Consider the following 19,667-nt stretch of genomic DNA (forward strand, 5'->3'; position numbering starts at 1 on the left):
GAAATTCTTAACTAAACAGAACGGAAATACGTATTCTTCTCTTGTTGATTACCTTCGTCATCAATAGACATACGAGGTGCGGTCGGAAAGTTTCAAGACTGCGCGTATAAAAACCCGTACACTTATCTCAGGTATTAAATTCATCCATCACCCTCCAAGTAGTTCCCCTGGGAGTGAACACAACGATCCCAGCGCCGCTGCCAAGCCTGGAAGCATCCCTGGAAATCTTTCTTTGTCAGCCTGTCAAGCACCATCTGCGATTCTGCCTGAATCTCTTGCCAAAGACTCGCCAAAACGGCTACGGAAACCTATGAAATGCTAAAGCAAGCATTTGGGGAGTCCGCAATGGGTCGTGCACAAACTTTTGTGTGGCATTCACGTTTTAAAAATGGCCGAACCTCTGTCGATGATGACGAGCGTTCTGGACGACCATCTTCGAGCACAACGCCCGAAAATGTTACGAAGATTCGGCAGGCCATTTACGAAGATCGACGTCGTACCATCAACGACTTGTGCGACATTGTTGGGATAGGCTATGGGACCTGTCAGCTGATTCTAAAGGACGGAAGCGGCCGTCAAAGTGGCGCAACCACAACTGGCTGCTGCATCATGACAACGCGCCAGCGCACACCGCCCTCAAAGTTCGGCAGTTTTTGGCCTCAAACACCATGGCCGTCATCCCGCACCCTCCTTAGCTCCGTGTGACTTCTTTCTCTTCCCAAAGATGAAAATTCAGCTAAAGGGAAGGAGATTTGAGACGATAGAAGATATTCAGGCAGAATCGCAGATGGTGCTTGACAGGCTGACAAAGAAAGATTTCCAGGGATGCTTCCAGGCTTGGCAGCGGCGCTGGGATCGTTGTGTTCACTCCCAGGGGAACTACGTCGAGGGTGATGGATGAATTTAATACCTGAGATAAGTGTACGTTTTTTTATACGCGCAGTCTTGAAACTTTCCGATCGCACCTCTTACGTCGCTTTCCCTAAGCGAATATTAGCTCTCATTTCTTCCACAAGATTTCGGTAGCCTACAAGGTAAATACACGAGTGGAATCTTAACTTCATAATACCGTTACCAAGTTACTAAATTACTATTCTGAAAAAGTGTTTTTCACACCTATTTGAGTCTGAACGGGGGACTTAAAAGGAATGTAAAGTACTCCCCTGTCACCTTGGCCAATAATATAGGTCTACATAGGTCTGAAATAAATTAGTATCAACACTCATGCAAAATGTACCTATTACTTGTATGACGAGCGTATTCGCAAAAGCCTTAGTAGAAAATTTATGAAAAAATATCAACTTTAGTTTATTCGTACAAAAATACCATCATGGTATAGGAGGTTGCGAGTAGTATGCTATGCACATTGTTGAATTCATTCAAGACGTATCCCGTAGTTTACTGCAAGCTTTCTTGGTATAAGGGAATGCGTTAAACTACCTTCTCTGAACCAGCTGTTTTGTGTGGTCGCGGCTTCTGTAGACTACAACACCTGATAGATATAGTTTCTCCCGCTTTAAAGTAACATTTGTCACTGGCCTGTCTGTAGAAAATGACTTGGCTTGCTGTACCGGTAGGAAAAAATGACGTAATGATGAAATAAAAGTCTGTAGTGGAAAAGGAGAAGATGGTTTCTGACAAACTTTTTGACTTTATGATTCCGAAACAAGTATGTGAAAGCTCCTAATACAAGGCAGACCATTGGACCGTAAGGAATTTTGCTTGACACAGGATGGAATACACCGTTAAACTACAAAATGACATTGTCACTGTTTTAAAGTTTGCAGAACATTCAACAACAGTCTGCGTGCATGGGTGCTTTGCTCCAATTAACACATCTCTTCATAATCAAAAGCAAAATGTAATTCGATCACCAGTCCTGAACTTACACTGAAACGAAAATTACTAGATGTCAGTTATTGAATAATTTAAATGAAATGTTGGATCGAGTCAGTGAAACTGCGCGCGAAACTCAAAGAGTACCTGCGCAGCAGCTCCTACTGTGCCCGCGGATAGTGTACTGATGCTTCTCATTATACTGAAATAAAACAGAGGACAGGAAAAAGGAGAGCGAATGTTCAAATAACGTAAGAAACAAATCCGCACGTCAGAAGTTCCCCGATACGACCTCTGGTATGGCCAGTGTTTTAGTACATGTCTTTGGGTCTCTCCATGAAAAGTAATGAGACAGCTTTTCTAACAGGATATATGTAGTGACTTTTCCCCTGCTTTAAATTAAGACATATGCGAAGTCAATAACTGTGCTGTCTTCAGGAAACATGCTGTACCAAGCTCTTCCCTGTCCTGACAAGGAGAACACATCAGGATATATCACATGATCTGACAGACGGGGACAGGCAGTGCACGAATGTAGACTGTCATGTATGGAGTCCGTCAGCGTACAAATGCGCACCGATTCAACCTAGCATCAGAGGAAATCAAAAGGCCAATAAGCATGTCTATTTGCTAATTTGAAATTTCGGTCGAATTTAAAAATTACGTATGGGGGTACCTCCAGTCAGTATAGTGACTTGTTACGAATTGGACGACAGGTGTTCGGGCCCCGACGGGGACAGAATTTTTCCTCTAGCTTTGGAATCCAGACCGGCTCTGGGACCCACCCAGCCTCCTGTCCAATGGGTACCGGGTTCCTTTCCTAATTTCATAAATTTAAAAATTTAAAAATGCGTGTCTGAAAATCGAGGTAATATTGCAATACATTTGATGTTTACGTAACCACACAACTAGCTGGATTACTGACCTTTTTGACTTTGTGCATCATCTGATATTCTAAAAATCAGATCCAGGTTTCGAAACGTCGTTATCTTTAGAACCTGAAACGATGGACAAAGTCCGAAAATTCATTATTCCAGATTGCAAAACACCAAAGGTCAAATTCCTTTAAAATCGATATACAGCTAGATTCGCCACAGTATATTGAACTGTATATATTCACAATGTTAGAATATGTGGAACAAAGTGTGTGAACTGGAATCATGAATCATATTAATTTAAATTTATATTCAATCTGCGAGCCTCCAACACTCAATAACGAAGAATTTATGTAGAGATTTCGAGATTTAAATTTTACGGTATTTAGAAAGAAACAACGGAAATTAAAACACTGTGGTAAACAAATGTGTTCATTTTATTACTGATCCACTTATCAGCATAATTTACTCGACTGTAGGTAAAGAGGTAAAAATGAGAAATTTATCACGCTCAAAAGTACGGAGTACAGACTTATGGTTATAATTCAAGGACGACGAACGACACATTATTTAAAATATGTCGCTGATTGTCTGGTAGTGTTTCTTCTGACAAAGTCTAAATCACACACAAACGCAGAAGTCTGATAACAATTCCTACTTCTCAGGCGCTACCTACACCCATCGCTTCATACAGCCACTGGTGACGTAATGAACAAAACACATCAGAAGAGCCGGCAACATTGCGTTTACTCTCAAACAGGCAGGGGATGTTTTAGCATTTCCACACACTGACAGCTTGCATGACATCTATAATATTTAAATAATCGATTCCGTCAATCATTAATTGATCATTTCAGGCCAAAAATACCATAATGTTTGGGACCCTACTGAACGAGAAGCATTATGCAGCACAGAAAGCCATTACACTACAACTAGCCACAAAGCATGCGGAATTTGAATTACGAAAACTGCCAGGCCTTGCGAAGAAGAGTGAAATATGTACACGTTTCTAAATACAACTGCTTGGAATGTATTCGAAACCAGACGAAAAATACTCAAAAAACTATGTGCCCATATGATTTTTTGTTACATATCCAATCTCAAACATCTGAAGAGGTTGAAAGATAAATAAATGTAGGTATAGGTACTTCCATTCCAGGTTCGGATTTATAAGAGCCTTTCATTCAATGCAGATGATAATGTTGGCAACAAAAAACCGACGTAAAAATTGTTAGCACGAGAAATGAGAAGAATTATTTCCGATAAAATCTGTTTGCCATAAATCCCAATGACTGATACGTGGCATGAATTGGTAAGAAATTCTCGTCTTGTTACTCTGAACATATGACCCAGTTAGAGTAACATTATTCCCCAAAGGCGTAATTATATTCAACTAGTACTATTCAGCGTTCAACAGTAATGTAAATACATGAGTTTACGTTAAGGACAGCCAAGTTTCCCGTTACGTACAATACACTATTAACTTCAAGCCAATATAATTACACGTTATGTACGAATTGTCAAGGCAAAACTTGTAGAGGGCCACAGAATCGTAGTACAATCAGTATTTTCACTTCCTGTGAGGTCGTCGCATCTGAAGTGTACAACAACTGATAAATGTAGTTTCTCTAGCTTTAAAATATAATTTGAATTTAACTTGTCTGTAGAAATAATGACTTGGCTTGCTGTACCAGTAGAAACAATATGACGTTATTATCAAATAAAATTTAGTCAGTAGTGAAAAAGAAGATGGTTTCAGATATATGCAAATCATTTTTTAAAAACAAACTTTTTGACTTTATGTTTCTAAAACCGGTATGTCAGACCTCCGAATACAAGGCAGGCTATTGGACCATAAGTAACCTGGCTTGACACAAAACAGAATACACCGTTAAAATGCCATTGTCACTGTTTGAAAGTTTACAGAACATTCAACAGCAGTCTGCGTGCCTTTTTTTGTCGCCGCCGTGGATGCTATGCTCCAGTTAACACATCTCTTCATAACCAAAAGCAAAATGTAATGCGATTACTAGTCCTGAAATTACTTTGAAACGGAAAGTACTTAAAATTACATTACCCTTATAGATGTTGACACTTATAGAATACTTTTAAATGAAAAAAAAAATTGCTTATTTACCAGTTATGCTGTAATATTATTTTTTATTAAACTGCATTGTTCAAAATCAAGTACAATATTATACACAAATTATTTACTACGTATATTAGTGATTATAATAAATGTGAAAGAAATCCAAAATTTCCTTACTTTTACTGATAAGCCCAGGCCAAAAGTAAAAATTATTCTAAAACCTGTGCTTACGACAATCTCTCGTGAAACTACAACTTATCTTTCCTCTTCATGCAGGAAAATAGCTTACCCAAATATATACCATGGATATCACACATTACAATGGACGAGGAAGGAAAATATTGGAGACACGTGGCTTAAGAAGGAAAAAAAAGTTTATATGAAACGCATACCATTCAATATACCTTAAACTTTTACCTTTGCCTTTTACTAACTTACAAATATGAAACAAATATTTCGTAACTTCTGTATTCAGCGTAGGTACTGCTTAAAGGATACTGCCCTTTTGGTCGAAGTATCTCATTCAGTATGGCTTACTTAATATAATATAAATTCATTTACAAACGAACATTAAAATTATCAGAATAAAACAATAAAAACAAAGTCTGGAATTCTTTTCATTCCTCTTTGATGCTTATAAAAAAAATGTAAAAAATATCTCATATAGGCGTAACGAAGTGTGTAACTATGACTTTCACACTTCTTTGTAATTGAAACATACACGGGATTTATGTGAATAACTAGTCCACAAAATACGGATTATCCCCTGCTATGAGACCCAGTACAATGGGTATTTTAAACTAAAGACGGGGGCAGTGTCAGCTCCTCTAACTTAGCGACCTTGTTTTGGAGTAACGAACCACGAACCAAGTCCAGGTAAACAGCAGTATTGAGTGAAGTTGTTTGCCGATAATTTGATTTCGGTAAATATACCGGGTGAGCAAAAAAACCACATTTTCAAAATAATACAGAAACAAATGGGCGTACTTGGAACTTCACACCCACACCAGTCGGTAGAAAAACTCCTGAAATTTGTTTCCGATGTCCGGGGAGATTGTTTATGTTATTGTTATCTCCGCTAGATGACACCAGTTTTGAAAATTGATATCGCACAACAGAGGAGTTGGTGTGTTCTGCAGCTAGCGAAGATATGAGTTTGTACCAGCTGTGCAACGTGACCTTCGCACACAATTTCACGTGGAACCGAGCAGCCGAGTATCCATTTACGCCTCAATCTTTGCCAGAGTTGAAGCAGCGAATCACAACATCACAGGGGAAAATTTGTGCAAAATTCGAGACGAGCTGGATTATCGTCACATCTGTCATATGACTCGCGGAACACATATCGAGTCTCCGTGACGTGTGTACTAAACTTTAAGAGTTTATCTATTTATTCGTGAAGGTGTAAAGTTCTAAGTACGCCACCATTTACTTTCCTTATTTTGATAGTGTAAGGTACTTTTGTATTTAACCTGTATAACTATGATGGAAATTGCTACGCTATCACATACAAAGTCAGGAAATTATCAAAGTAGTTGAGGCTAAAGAGGAAAGATCTTTACTAAGTTACTCATATAGCAGCAAATTACTGCAAATTCTAACTATGCATCGTGGCTCATTATAACTGAAGGAAACAGGTAAGTATTTACGTTCTCGCGGCGACGAGTATGAAAATGGCTGTCTTATAGGATGTTGCGACGTGTAATCAGAGGAGATTATGCCGTTTCGATATCTACCAGATTATACGGCGACATCCTCAATAAGACAGTGGTCTTCGAGAGCTTAATATATCAGTGCATTCAACACACAAAATGGAACTAAAAAAACTGTTATTTACTTTGTATATTCTATGTTATTAGAGTGAATAATATAGTCTCCTTACTTTGTGTTGCTTCGTTGGATTGATTTTCCTCCTTCCATGGAGATGGTGAAACATTCGATAATTTCTGCCTGCAAGAATAATAAGTTTCCTTTAATCTGATATTGCTCATGGTTATTACATTGACAACAATCTATACACCCATCGTCATAGACGCTAAACTTTAACCCTGACGATGATATATTCCTAGATTGTGATGTGTAGACTCGTAGGTAGATACCAACGTTTCGGAGAGACTCACTGTCGGTATCTTCAGGGTTGAAGATTTGTAGTCCTGAAGATCGAGATACAATTCAAACAGGACTGAAACTAAAAGAGTTAATAGAAAAGTTCTCGTTTCAAAACGATTTAAATTGTGATGAAAAGCTTTCAAATTCATGACATAGCCCTGAGATTTATGATTCTGACGGCGAAGCTGTAGCCGCTGTCATTGTGACGACATATGGCCTTGTACGTGATTTCCAGTATCCTCCGAAACGTCGATACCCACTTACAGGACAACGCGTCATAAAACAGAGAAGAACATTACGTACATGTTCGACCTTCTTTCAACTACACTTCTCGCAAGAAACTACAGTAAGAGGCTAGTCGTACACACTTCAGAATGTTTGCAAAGTTGCCTTAAATTGTAGCCTGCAATATGCACATCTGCTCTTTATAGCAAGCCTTTATCTGCTGGAAACAGACGGCAGTTTTGATTTTATTTGACAATGAAATCTGCTCCGCATATGAAAAACTAATTCGCACACAAAATGAACCATACATGTATATGCATATATTTCACACCTGGAAGGTAAAGTGAACGCTGTTACGGGTCAACATTTTACGAAAACAATAAAAATTTGAGTTTGTCAATTCAGAAGAAATATCTGCATAACTAGTTTATTTTCGCAGACTGTGCGATGGAACAAATAAAAAAGTAAAGTCCTTGAAGAGATGGCTGTAGCTTCAGAGCCGTTTGTGTTCTTTCATTTCAACAGAAACTGAACGAAAATGCACAGGAAGAAGGAAATGAAAGACGAGTTAGCTCTGAACGAAGTAATGAACGGACAGTGAGTCGAAAAGCAGCGCTATCTTTTCGTAGCGACGTGGTAACTGTCAGAAGAGTGTGGTAAGGCACCCTGAGTATCCATGTACTGAACTGTTAACTGCGCACTTTGCAGGAAACGAAGTATGTGCTACATACTTCAACCTGGAGCTACAACATAGTTTCTATTTCACACACGTTTTACACACTATGCAGCCTCGAGAACAAATTCATGCCAATTAAAGTTGTAATTCCCTTGAATATGAAAGTGGCATACAGCATTTCAAAATATATATTTTATGTCAGTAACATTGCATTATTTTACATAAAATCAACCAGTTCATTTATGCGATGATGTTTTGAACGCGGAGTGATTCTACATTAGACATACAAATGTTAGTGGTGAGTTGTATATACAGAAAGAATGATGTAAGTTCATATAAACATGGGACTGCTAATCCTTAGTTTTCCAGTCGGAGTCCTTATATGCCGCAATTTGACGGACAAATCACACTGTGAGAACAGCTATTGGCCGTACACACAATTTTCGTCTGTACGTCAAATTACCTATCGAACAGTGGTAGTGCACACTATTCTTAACACGTACGCAAACAGAGCATCAGAAGTGTATCAGATGGCGCCGGTCACAGTCGCCATCCAACTACACTACGTAATGGCACAGAATTGTCTGCCCACTAATGCTTTCTCTATAACTCTGTTCACACTAAACCCGTCTTTATCCGTGCATCTGGCAGGGCTTAGATCTTGCCACAGATGGGAAAGTAGATCTGATAGATGGTGTCTGACTTGCGCCATCTGGTGCAATTCTGATGCTCTGTTTGCGCAAAAAATTTCAATTGTACTTGTATGCACTGTTACTGTGTGTACGGCAACAAGTTATGTTTACAAGACGTATGGAGCCCAATTTAAAAACTAAGGATTTGGGGATCCACGTTAGTAAGAACTTATATAATTGTTTTTGGATGGATAACTCACCACTAAAATATATACGTCTAATATATTAATAGAATCTCTCCGCGTATTGTAAAAGTATGAACGTATGGGCCTAAAAATATGCTTCAGTCTTCCTATTACAGAATAATAACAACTATTCATACATGTTGTGCCTTTATATACGGAAATAACCCATTATCACACTACTTAATTACTTTTTATCTCAATGAAATAACAATTGAGTCAACAGATTTAGCGACACGTGAATGAAATAATATTACAGATATGACACATTCGTACTAAATTTAATTTTTAAATTATGTTGATTTGAAACAGTACTTGGGACGTAGTTACACACTACTTTTAAACTGTATGAATTAAATTTAGAGTAGTTTCTTTTAATTCACATAAAGTATTCATATTTACTAAACCTCAGGAAAACATACACTGGGATAAACAGTTACCATATGGCATACGAAATTCTAGTAGGATGTTCATAGCTCAAGACCAGAGCATCTGAGCAAATTAGCTTAGTTTACGCTCTGTTCCTTACATTCTGACAGAACTTGAAAGGAGGCCTATATTTAAGCAAGTGGTTGTCAACATTAAACTATCACAATCATACAACGCACTTACTATGCGAATATCGTCCACCATGTCTCTGCATAAAAAACTTGGTAGATATACACCAAACCCATTACTAAAAAGCTTTATAACAATTAAAAAGGTTATCTTTTGTATACGTTTGTTATTCAATTCAATTCTTTATTAATAGTGTGCTGTATCAACAGCCAGAAGGCCAATTATAATATTAATGTAAACTGAATTATTATTAATTCACTTGTGAAACATTATTCAATAAATGAATTGAATTATCATCATTATTATTATTAATATGGTACATTTATATATTTAGTTTGATTTGTTTGTTTTACTTTTATTATTATTGAAATAAATTAATTACTTATAATATTTTATCCTGTACTCTGGTTTAGCGCTTGGCTGTTATTGGCCTTATTTGGCTGTTGCCAAGCACTTAAATAAATGAATTGAATTATTATTATTATTATCCCATATCTTCACCACTTTATGGGGTATGTACTTCTATGTACCCGAGACAGACCTTGTCCCTAAGGTACATAGGGCAGCAGCTATTTCCGGGATACATTTTGTTTTTAATATGTATTACATGTATTATATTATTTTATTTTACGACAGCGTCTTTCGAATGATGTATGACGTTCCCAAAATTGCAGTTTTCTGAAGTTCCCTGACGTCGTGTTCGCCCGAGATGTTGGCCAAATATTTCCTGAGCGACCTGGACACAGTTCCTGTTGCCCCTATAACTACTGGGATTACTTTTGCTTGAACCTTCCACATTCTCTGTATTTCTATGAGAAGGTCCTTGTATTTCAATATCTTCTCTGCTTCCTTATTATTATTATTATTATCATCATCATCATCATCATTATAGAAATTAATGTTATTATTATATTATATTTCATCCTTTTCTGTTGTTTAGTGCTGGACTGTTATTGGCCTTATCTGGCTGTTGTCAAGCACTTAAATAAATTAATTGAATTGAATTATTATTCAGTTCATTGTTTGTTTGCTTTTGTTTTGTAATGTTTGTATTGTTGTTTAGTGCTTGGCTGTTATTGGCCTTTTTGGCTGTTGTCAAGCACTTTAATAAATGAATTGAATGAATGAATGAATCATCATCATCGACGTGCTCATCCAAAAACAATATGGCGAGTTACAGACTCAGTACGCGTACATAAAATATAGCAAAAGAAATTAAAGTAAATATTTAAATACACACCGTACTCTCACATAATGAGAAATGTGCTGATATTCAAGTGTTATCAAGTCAAACCATAAACAGCACTCACGTTGTGGTACAGGGTTATAATCGCTCTCGTGTAAGGTATATCTGTTCGCATTTTGTGTCATTTTGTTTCGTAACATTAATTTCTTTAAAATAAACTCAGATTTCAACCAAAGTACGTATCTCAGAGTTTAACAATAATCAGTGCGACTCAGTGTTCTGGGTCGAAACACGTCAGTGGAACTATTATAGGAAAGAATAATATTCTTACGATACACAAACATCATTAAGAATAAGTTGATGACTATTGTCCTCGGCCATGTTATGTTGTAGTTTAGTAGAACTTATCGACGTTTTAGATGTGCTCATTTGTTCTAACATTATCGCCCTGTGATGACAGAATTTATCTGACACAGGAAAGAGACCAGTGGCGGGTACTTGTGAGGGCGATAATGAACTTTCGGGTTATATGAAATGTAGGGAATTTCTGGGATGACTCAGTGACTGTTGGTTTCTTAAGACGGACTCGGCTGTATAGATTAGGAAAGAATGGTAGCATTTTGAGAACTATCAGACTCGCTATTCGTACTTATTACATGATATATGAATATATTTTCTTATTTAAATGTATAAATAATATTTAAGTCCCATCGGGATTTTGTGATTACGATAATGAATTTTGTACTTCCATAAAATAGCGAGAGTTTCTTGACTAGCTGAGGAACTATTAGGTTTTCAAAACTAAATCTGCTCCATGCAGTTATAAGTTTGGAACTAAAAAAAGATATAATCACGAGGATAAATGGTTGTATTAGACATATGTATGTATATGTCCGTATACGTCTCATACGTATATGTAGAAACTTTTCTGTTGGCGGGTCACGATATGTCAAAACAAAGACGTTTTCGTGACAAAGGTTTTAAGGTTATGTGTGAACTATGATCTTCTGTTTTCTGACGACATATCGTGTTGTTGGTGTTTACCGTTTCGGAGAAAACTGTCATTTCCACTTCTGACCTGAAAACGGAAGTGCTGTTTTCCCCGAAATGTTGGTAACCACCTACAAGACTACAAGGCGTCAGTACACAGAAAACCACATTCAAAATTTTTACCGCCATGAAAAATTCAAACTTCGTAGGTTTTATTGGAAAAAGCTTACTTCGTCGGAGTAAAATATACATTTAGTTGAAGTTACAAGATTCCATTCAGAAATGTTTGAATATAATTTTAATGAGCAAACTAGATCGAAGATATTCAATGGGACTTGGACTTCGTATATCTTAACAGAATCTTGACGTCAGAAGAAATGCAGAAGGTTGCAAAACATCAAGTGTGTTCTATATGTAAGTATGTCGGCTTCTTTTCTTAATACTTTTCAGATTCATCTGAAATAACGGAAGAGTTTTCTAAACATAAATACAAAATAGAAAATAAAAGCTTCCAACACGCTTCTTGAGTTCGAATAAAATGAACCCGGAGTAAAATTTTTCACTAAAGACTGTCTTTTTTGCATCAGATATACCTTTTGATTGATGAAGCATGTGTACATGAAAATAATAAAAAAATTCCCTACTCTCACTCAAAACTCGGGGTAGAGATGAATTTGAAGTTAGCCCTTCGCAATACATGATAATAATCCATTTAATGTATTTAAGAATAAAACAAGGTCAATTTCACTACAAGAGACAGCAAAGACAACACAGAAATAGATTATAGAAACCAATCTATACAGAACAATATTATAAACAGATGACGTAAAAGATAAAAACAAATACGGAAAAAAGGGCTCGACAGTGTAATATAAAGCCGATGTATCATGGTGAAAGAAAATAAAGAAGTTTCATTATATATAGTGTTATAAAACGCGAGTAAGCGAAGAATATTCTTTGTCAAAATGTCGAAGATTATCTATCGCAAAAGATAAGGTAATTCGACGAGAATGATATAACAACTACAAGCTGACACCGCGGTTCTTGCTTGGGATATTTTATAACAAGAGCCGGACCATAAAGATATCAACACGAGTGTCATTACTAAATCTTTTATCTTTTGTATTATAATACATTGCAGTTTTTAAAGTTAGTATAATTTTAATTGCCATGCTGAGGTTTGTGCGAAACGTCATTAAATGAAATATAATTTTGAGTGAGTTCGAGTAGTTTTAATTTATTTAATTTTCGTTTTAAAAAATACGTTTATAAATTTCTTGCAAGTTTACAACACTGTTCACTGATATTTTGAAATTATCCTCCGACCCACCTTACCAAAATGAGTCCCTAATACAGCCTGAGATCGATTTTGCACTTCACCTACAATATTCTGCTTCCGAAACGGAAACAGTTTACTAACTGTGCGATTAAAGTTAAATTAACATTCACTTTTCGGCCTTCTGACATATTAAACTCGTTGCCAACTCCAGCCTCAGTCCCTGTCATACCCATGTAGTTCAACCATGTTGCTCCATTCTTTTTACGACTGTTAAATAGCGCATTATTTGTAGTCTGTAACAACACTCTTTACAGTACACTGGGGTGTAATATTCTGTGTGCCATTCAAATTAACCTAACATCAGAGCAGTTTACAGTGAAATCAAATCAGAACCTGCTCGTCGAAACGCACAGTAAAACCCCAATGTTAAGCCCAAGCAGAGAGCTGTTGTGACTAACAAATCCGAAAAAATTAAGATCCTGTGGTCAAACGAATGCATAATTTGAAGTGGTGCAACCTCAGAACTTATTAATTATTACGTTGTTCTTTTTTACCTTCTATTAGAACCTGAAAATATTACTGGGGTCTAACATTATACATAAATATATGAACTCAGTGAGACGAAATAGCAGACAAAATGTTTCTGGAACCAACAGAGCTGATGTCGCCATTATGTTTCGCATAAAAGGTCTGACATATGTCTCTTCAACGAACTTTCAGTGTCTCACTCTTACTTCGTAGTCGAAAAGTCCGGAGTTCAAATCTTTGGCCCTGGAACGGCAATTTTGACAAAGGTCGTTCGTGGTTTTAATCAGTGCCTGCAGGCAAATTTAAGAACAATATCTTCACTTATCCCATTATCGACAACTTTCACGTTTCTTCCAATCAATGGTCATTCGAAGCTATAAAATTTTAGCAATTTAATTGTAATTAAATAAATCTTGAATAAACGTCACACGCAGTGTTTAGTCTGCGGTTTATTTGTTATAGTTTATTCAACCACTTTCCATCTGCTAAGATATGAATTCAATTTCATTTGGTGAGAGCCTCGGTGCTTAAATAAGTAATGTTTACTGATTGATTTTTCTTTTTCGAACTACAGGAGTTACAGTATAATTAAAAATGATTTTAAAAGGGCACCTGAGAAGGATGTTGAAATAGTCATGGCCTATTCAACAATTTCCTTTAGGGAAGTGAGAAATCCGAAAAATAACATTAGTCAGTAGACTACTGAAAATTGGAATAGCGACTCTCGAATGCGAAGCCGGGGTATTAACAACAAAAGCAATTAAATAACGAAGAATATAACAAATTACTTGTCTCTTAATTACAGGTCAAGATAATAGAATAAGTCACATTTCAACACAGCTAAGAAAATCTCTAAAGATATGAGTGTTATGAGTTGTAGCGCCGTGTGGTCTGATAGATATTTACCAAATTTTCGGAGGTCCTTGCTGCCTCCAACATCAGGGGGGACTCATCGACCTGATGATGGAGGCAGCAGGGACCTTTGAAACGTTGGAAAAACTCTACCAGACTACACGGCGCTACAATCCAAGACAATCATCTTTCGATTCACCACCGTCAAGACATCACATCCTACTAAGAAAGTCTCTTTATATTTATCAGAATTCAGAATCTAATTCAGTCAAAAGGCGTTTTATTAATTCGCACCGCCAGTGTCAAGCATATCCATCGATGTTCTTAGTGATGAAATACATGTAGCTTTTCGTATCTCTTTGATATATCATTTAAATATAGTAAAACTTTCACAAATGATGAAGGAAGCTTTCGTGTATCGATTTGTGTGTTTACAGTTTGTATTCTCTCGCAAAGCAACGTCCTGTTTCTTTGTAAACGTGTGGCTGCCTCGTTTGTACAAATATGACTTATAATACGGGTGTAAAGGCGAAACATTTACGTGGAACTGAATAGCTATACAAGATATCACACCTCAAATCAGTATTAAAGGCAACGTAAAAGTTTCATGCTATTACTTCAAGACGTTTTAAAGATATTTAGGTATTTTTCAGTAATGTTAGACACACCCCTTACTGATAAATGACCGGCACAGAGCATAAAACCAGAGAGTATCATCGCAATGAATGTATGGATGTATTTAACGATTTCGTCTATCGTATTTCATAACACTCTTCACCATTTTCACACCACACAGGGATTAGAGACATTTATCAATTAGCAGATGCATAGTTACGTTCATAATCGTAAGGATAAATAGATCCAAGATCTTTTTTGTATATCACCCCTACATTGAAGGATCCGATGCAAAATAAGTTGAGCTTCATAAAGTGAACAGAAAAGGATTAGAAACGTGAAAATGCTATAACTGGAGAACTGTCTAGCAAAATTACTTTCAAGCTTCTGAAAAGTGGATGTACATTGTTCTATAAAAGTATTTAACGTGCCAGGAAAAAAATGAAAAGAAACCTGAAGAAAAAGTGTGACAGACCATTAATTAATAACTAATAATTTATCCAGACAACAAAACATATAACTTTATGTACATGTATAATTTTCTAATCTCGAGAAGACGTACAGACAAAGCAGGTAGTGTTTTGTGAGCTGAAAACATACAGACCCGAAGGAAATGAATTTACAGTGAACGTAGTTTGAAACGTTAAAGTTATCTCCCACTTTCGTTTAATGAACTGATGCGGATCTATGGTTGTTTAAACATCGAGAGAAATTTTAAATACGGATCTCTGCCTTAGTACGGAGACAGGTACGTTCTCTCGCTAGCAGTTAAAAGCAAGAATCGGAACCAGTGAATCTCATCAAAGCTAACAAAATATGGATGAAGGAAAAAGTAACCAGGCCTTACGAAGCTCCTCTTGACGTCCTTTAGCACAGATTCCAATTATGCCTTCGCCAACTCACAGCACGACCAGAAGACGTGACTGAAATTCAACAGGTTATGCAGATTGATTTAATTCAATCCTATTAGAAGACAGAATTTGTAGCAGAACCATTACCATCACCACCGAGATTATTCGATTGATGTATTTCACCGATTGTCGCCTTTCGTCCAATGATCGTTCAAGATACACGTATAGCCAACACGCTATTAATTTTACAATTCAATAATTCTCGAAATTCGTACTAAATTAAAGTTATCGATATCTTAGTATTGATTCATTTATAGTATACACGTTTGAAACTGTTGCAAAATAAATCTTTAAATGTTGTGAGCATCAAAATTTGCTCTAGATCTTGACCTCCGTCAAACATTACATTCTCGTTCCTATACGTAAAGCCGACGAATTGAAGCTCTTAAACTTTAGATATGCTAAAAGGACAGGACAATATTTACTCTAAAAGAAATGTTTTCTAAAGAACATTTGTATCAGTCGACTGATTTTTTTACATTAATTTATTAATTATTATTATTAATTTATTAATTTAACTTACACCAATATTCAATTCAATTCATTTATTTAAATGCTTGACAACAGCCAAAAAAGGCCAATAACAGCCAAGCACTAACAACAATACAAACATTACAATAAGAAAGCAAACAAACAATGAACTGAATATATAAATATTGATAAATTTATAATATATTTAAAACAAAATACTCTGTAGCTCTATAACACTTCCCAGTTGAGAAGCGGCGACAGCCTTTCATTTTACAATAAATTAAAACTATGGCTTCCGAACGTCATCGTATATAATAATATTCATCTTTCTGCTAGATTAATAGCCCAATTACTATTCTAATGCATTAATCTGAAAATTAACAACGTAAATTTAACATGTTTATCTTATCCTATAAATTAAAGGCTATTCTTATGCTTTCACTATTCTTAATATTACAATTATGTAATTAACCCAACCTTCCTTCTTTCTTAATGACGGTCTTCATTTTCTGCATGCCTAAAGAATATTGAACAATTTTTTTTAAATTACCCTGAATGAGACGTTGGTAGGACCCAATTACTATCACTCTGAAGGGTTCACACTTCATTAACAGGTCTGTTGCTCGTAACAATAAACGTCATCCAAGAGAAACGAGTTCGTATTCAGAATAATTCAGGAAAATTGTATGGTGGAAGTTGAATACGTGCTATTTACAGACAAGTCAATTATCGCCCCATTTGCTGTGTTTGTATTCCTTCCTTGGCTTGTTCCTGACTTCTAAAAATCCACACAACCTTTCTATTTAAAATATTGCTTTCACTTTCAAGACAGTTCCTTTACGCTATTATTTCTAACAGGGCAAGTGTTCGCTTAAAATAGACGCAAATAATAGAGTTCATTATTTTGAGTATAACTTTGCTGTGCTGGTATTTTCTACCACATAAGCCAAATTACCACAAGTAACTACAAATTTATCTTCCTCGATAAACTGACAGTCACTGAGAAAGTAAAAATTTCCACTTTTTTAACAGAAGTTTAAGGTTCATTACCGCGTTCACTATAAAACCGAGCCAAGTGGAAAATTCAGTGTAACGATATTAATAAGGAGCAGATCTACGAGTGTGTATAGGAACATTTCCCAAGTTAGGGAGACACTGTCACTGTAATCAATATTATTCTGTTCTTCGTTTATTTAACGAGGCTTTCTGTCAGGTTATAGAGCGTCGAACAAAGAGATCTTAAGGAATGATGGAATGACAAATTTGGAAGAACGTTCAAAGAAATGGTCATAGCCTATTTCAGATAACATTACGTTATTTTTATCGACAGATTACACGAAACCACAAAAACACCTGTCGTGATAACTGAAAATTTAATTGCCTAAAATAAAATTAACACAGATAATGCATAAATATTTGTAAGTTAAATTTTAACTACTTACAGTGAGCAATTAACATCCTACGACAAACAATCCGTCAACTTCAAATCTACATGACACGAGTATATCTATGAATAAAATTATTTTGAAAGAAAAGCATAATTTGTAAAATGTACTGCTTTATGCCTACAAATTTTTGTGGTTTACTTAACAATGTTGGTAGTAATTCAGATCTTCCGTCCTCAGAAAGGAAGGCATAAGTCACACGTAATTTGTAAAAGCTTAAACCCTTCTTACCAGACAAATGAATAAATCGGAATAGATGTGAAAAATAGGTGTACAATAATTTAAGGTGTTATTCTGGCTTGTTTCTGGAGAAAATGGGGGGGGGGGCATGAAACGCCTAAGCACGGTAGAATGTCTCGGGGTCTATAAATGAAATGACGACGTCCCGTATGCTTTCCGAATATTTTACAAAAATTAAAACTAAAAATATTAAAGAATGAACTTGCCACAAACGATATCAATGTATGCTAATGGAGAATTCTGACGGTACGCACTAATTAAAATCAGGATTGTAATATTTCTTTTCCATATATTCATAGCTCAAACTGCTAAGTATTTAATTGGGCCATCGGCTAATCGTGGCAGCCGTTTATTTGGGACAAATCTTAAATAACAAAGCTTTTAAACTCTTTACGTGGAAATTCGCATAATTGGAGCAGCCGCTTAATTGGGCCAAAATGTTCTAGTACCGATGTGTCCCAATTAACCGGAATCCACTGTATTAATAGCTCAAATTGCAAAACAATATAATTTCAAGGGTGTAATTACACCCTCAGAACTGCATCAAAACTGGGCAAGGAGACTTTGGTAACTATTGAACATACAAGTTAAAGTGTTAAATTCCCTTTACGTGGAAAAAAAGTATTTCTGAAATCCTACAGCTAAAGTGTGTAAGAAGAAGAGAAACGCAAACCGAACCTCAAAGTCGTTTTCATCTATAAGGACAAGGACTGTAGTTAGCTTACAACAAATGCTTAGTTCAGGCCCTGACATCACATTAAAAGGTACATCGTGTATTACTGGACTACTCTCTCTGATGGAGTGCGGGTACCCGGAGGGCTTTGGAAGAAAATTATTGTTATTGCCCAGGACATGGAATGAATCTCTGCAGCCTCCCCAACCGAAGCAACTGAAGTGCTGCAGAGTTCCAGCGAGGTCCTTTCACTGTCGCAGTGACAGGGTTCCGCGTGATCAAGCGATGCGGACAATAGTTACCCCGCGTTACTCCAGTGTTTTTTTTCCCTTGGCGAATTTCCACATTGGATAATCTCCAGAAAAACTGTAGTTTACGTAGTCAATAGTAGCACATGCCAAAATTTCACAATGGGTGGTGGTCATACCGATTGACAAGCTGCAGTTGAAATGGAAGAAAAGTGCTCTATGGAAGTGATTTTGTCTGTACACAACTATGCCATATAAATAAATGTAATAATAGCCTAATTACATATTAATGGAATTAAAAATAGTTCTTCTGAAATAGTCGCAGACATCCATAATCCGTTTAAATTATGTAAAAGCATCACTATCAATGACTAAAAAATAATATGAAAATCTTACCACTGTCAGATGGCACATTGTATAAAATCCAGAAGATTTTACAACTGTATTAGGTAGAAATTGCTAGTTTCATGCTGTAGCCAACTTTACACATAAAGAAATCTTTCCCTGTACTCTTTGATAACCGAAATGGATGTATCAACGCCACTGTGGGCCCGTGGTAAAGGGAAAGATACCAGGTTATATCAGACATCGATTTTCCGTATGTCCGTATTCGGTCAACTTATCAATACATATCAATTTTGAAATGAGCCAAATTACTATGTATTTGTTTTGTAACTGCACTATAATAACACGAGCCATCAAAGTTGACAGGAATTAATTATTTTTGTGCTAAACAATAACAAAGTATGCTACAGAATTATCTTTGCAAACTGCATTCAGAGTACTAAGTTTATAATATTTCTTGATAAAGGAAGTCTAAATGTAAGAGCACACTCACGGCGACTAAAGTGAGATTTCTGAAAAAACACCAACACAAAACCGAAAGCCTGACACCAGAGTCCAGAATCCCACTGAATGCACACACCGAAAGACCTCACCAAGGAAGTAATAACTTTATTATAACTGCAAATAACACATTCTTCACTG

At 36.2% G+C, this 19,667-nt stretch overlaps 2 protein-coding genes across 6 annotated transcripts in view; one reads left to right on the forward strand and one right to left on the reverse strand.

The window, feature by feature from the left end:
* Positions 1–19,667, reverse strand: part of LOC110829632 (EGFR adapter protein) — a 743,671-nt gene that overhangs the window by 634,407 nt on the left and 89,597 nt on the right. For 2 of the 3 annotated variants that reach the window (XM_087358340.1, XM_087358338.1), the window contains exon 2: positions 6,683–6,750. Coding sequence is in view for 1 of the 3 variants with exons in the window: in XM_087358338.1 (XP_087214464.1) it covers positions 6,683–6,750 (68 nt within the window). In the remaining 2 variants the exon portion in view is untranslated. The remainder of the gene's footprint in view (positions 1–6,682; positions 6,751–19,667) is intronic. The other variant, XM_087358342.1, reaches the window with a different exon arrangement.
* The window catches only part of LOC110840539 (lachesin-like), a 126,599-nt gene that overhangs the window by 7,899 nt on the left and 99,033 nt on the right, over positions 1–19,667 (forward strand). The gene's annotated exons all lie outside the window — the stretch shown is intronic.

Source organism: Zootermopsis nevadensis, unplaced genomic scaffold, assembly GCF_977971745.1.
Source record: "Zootermopsis nevadensis isolate Lab colony 2312 unplaced genomic scaffold, Znev_1.0 Znev_ptg000030l, whole genome shotgun sequence".
Taxonomy (NCBI): Eukaryota; Metazoa; Arthropoda; class Insecta; order Blattodea; family Termopsidae; genus Zootermopsis; species Zootermopsis nevadensis.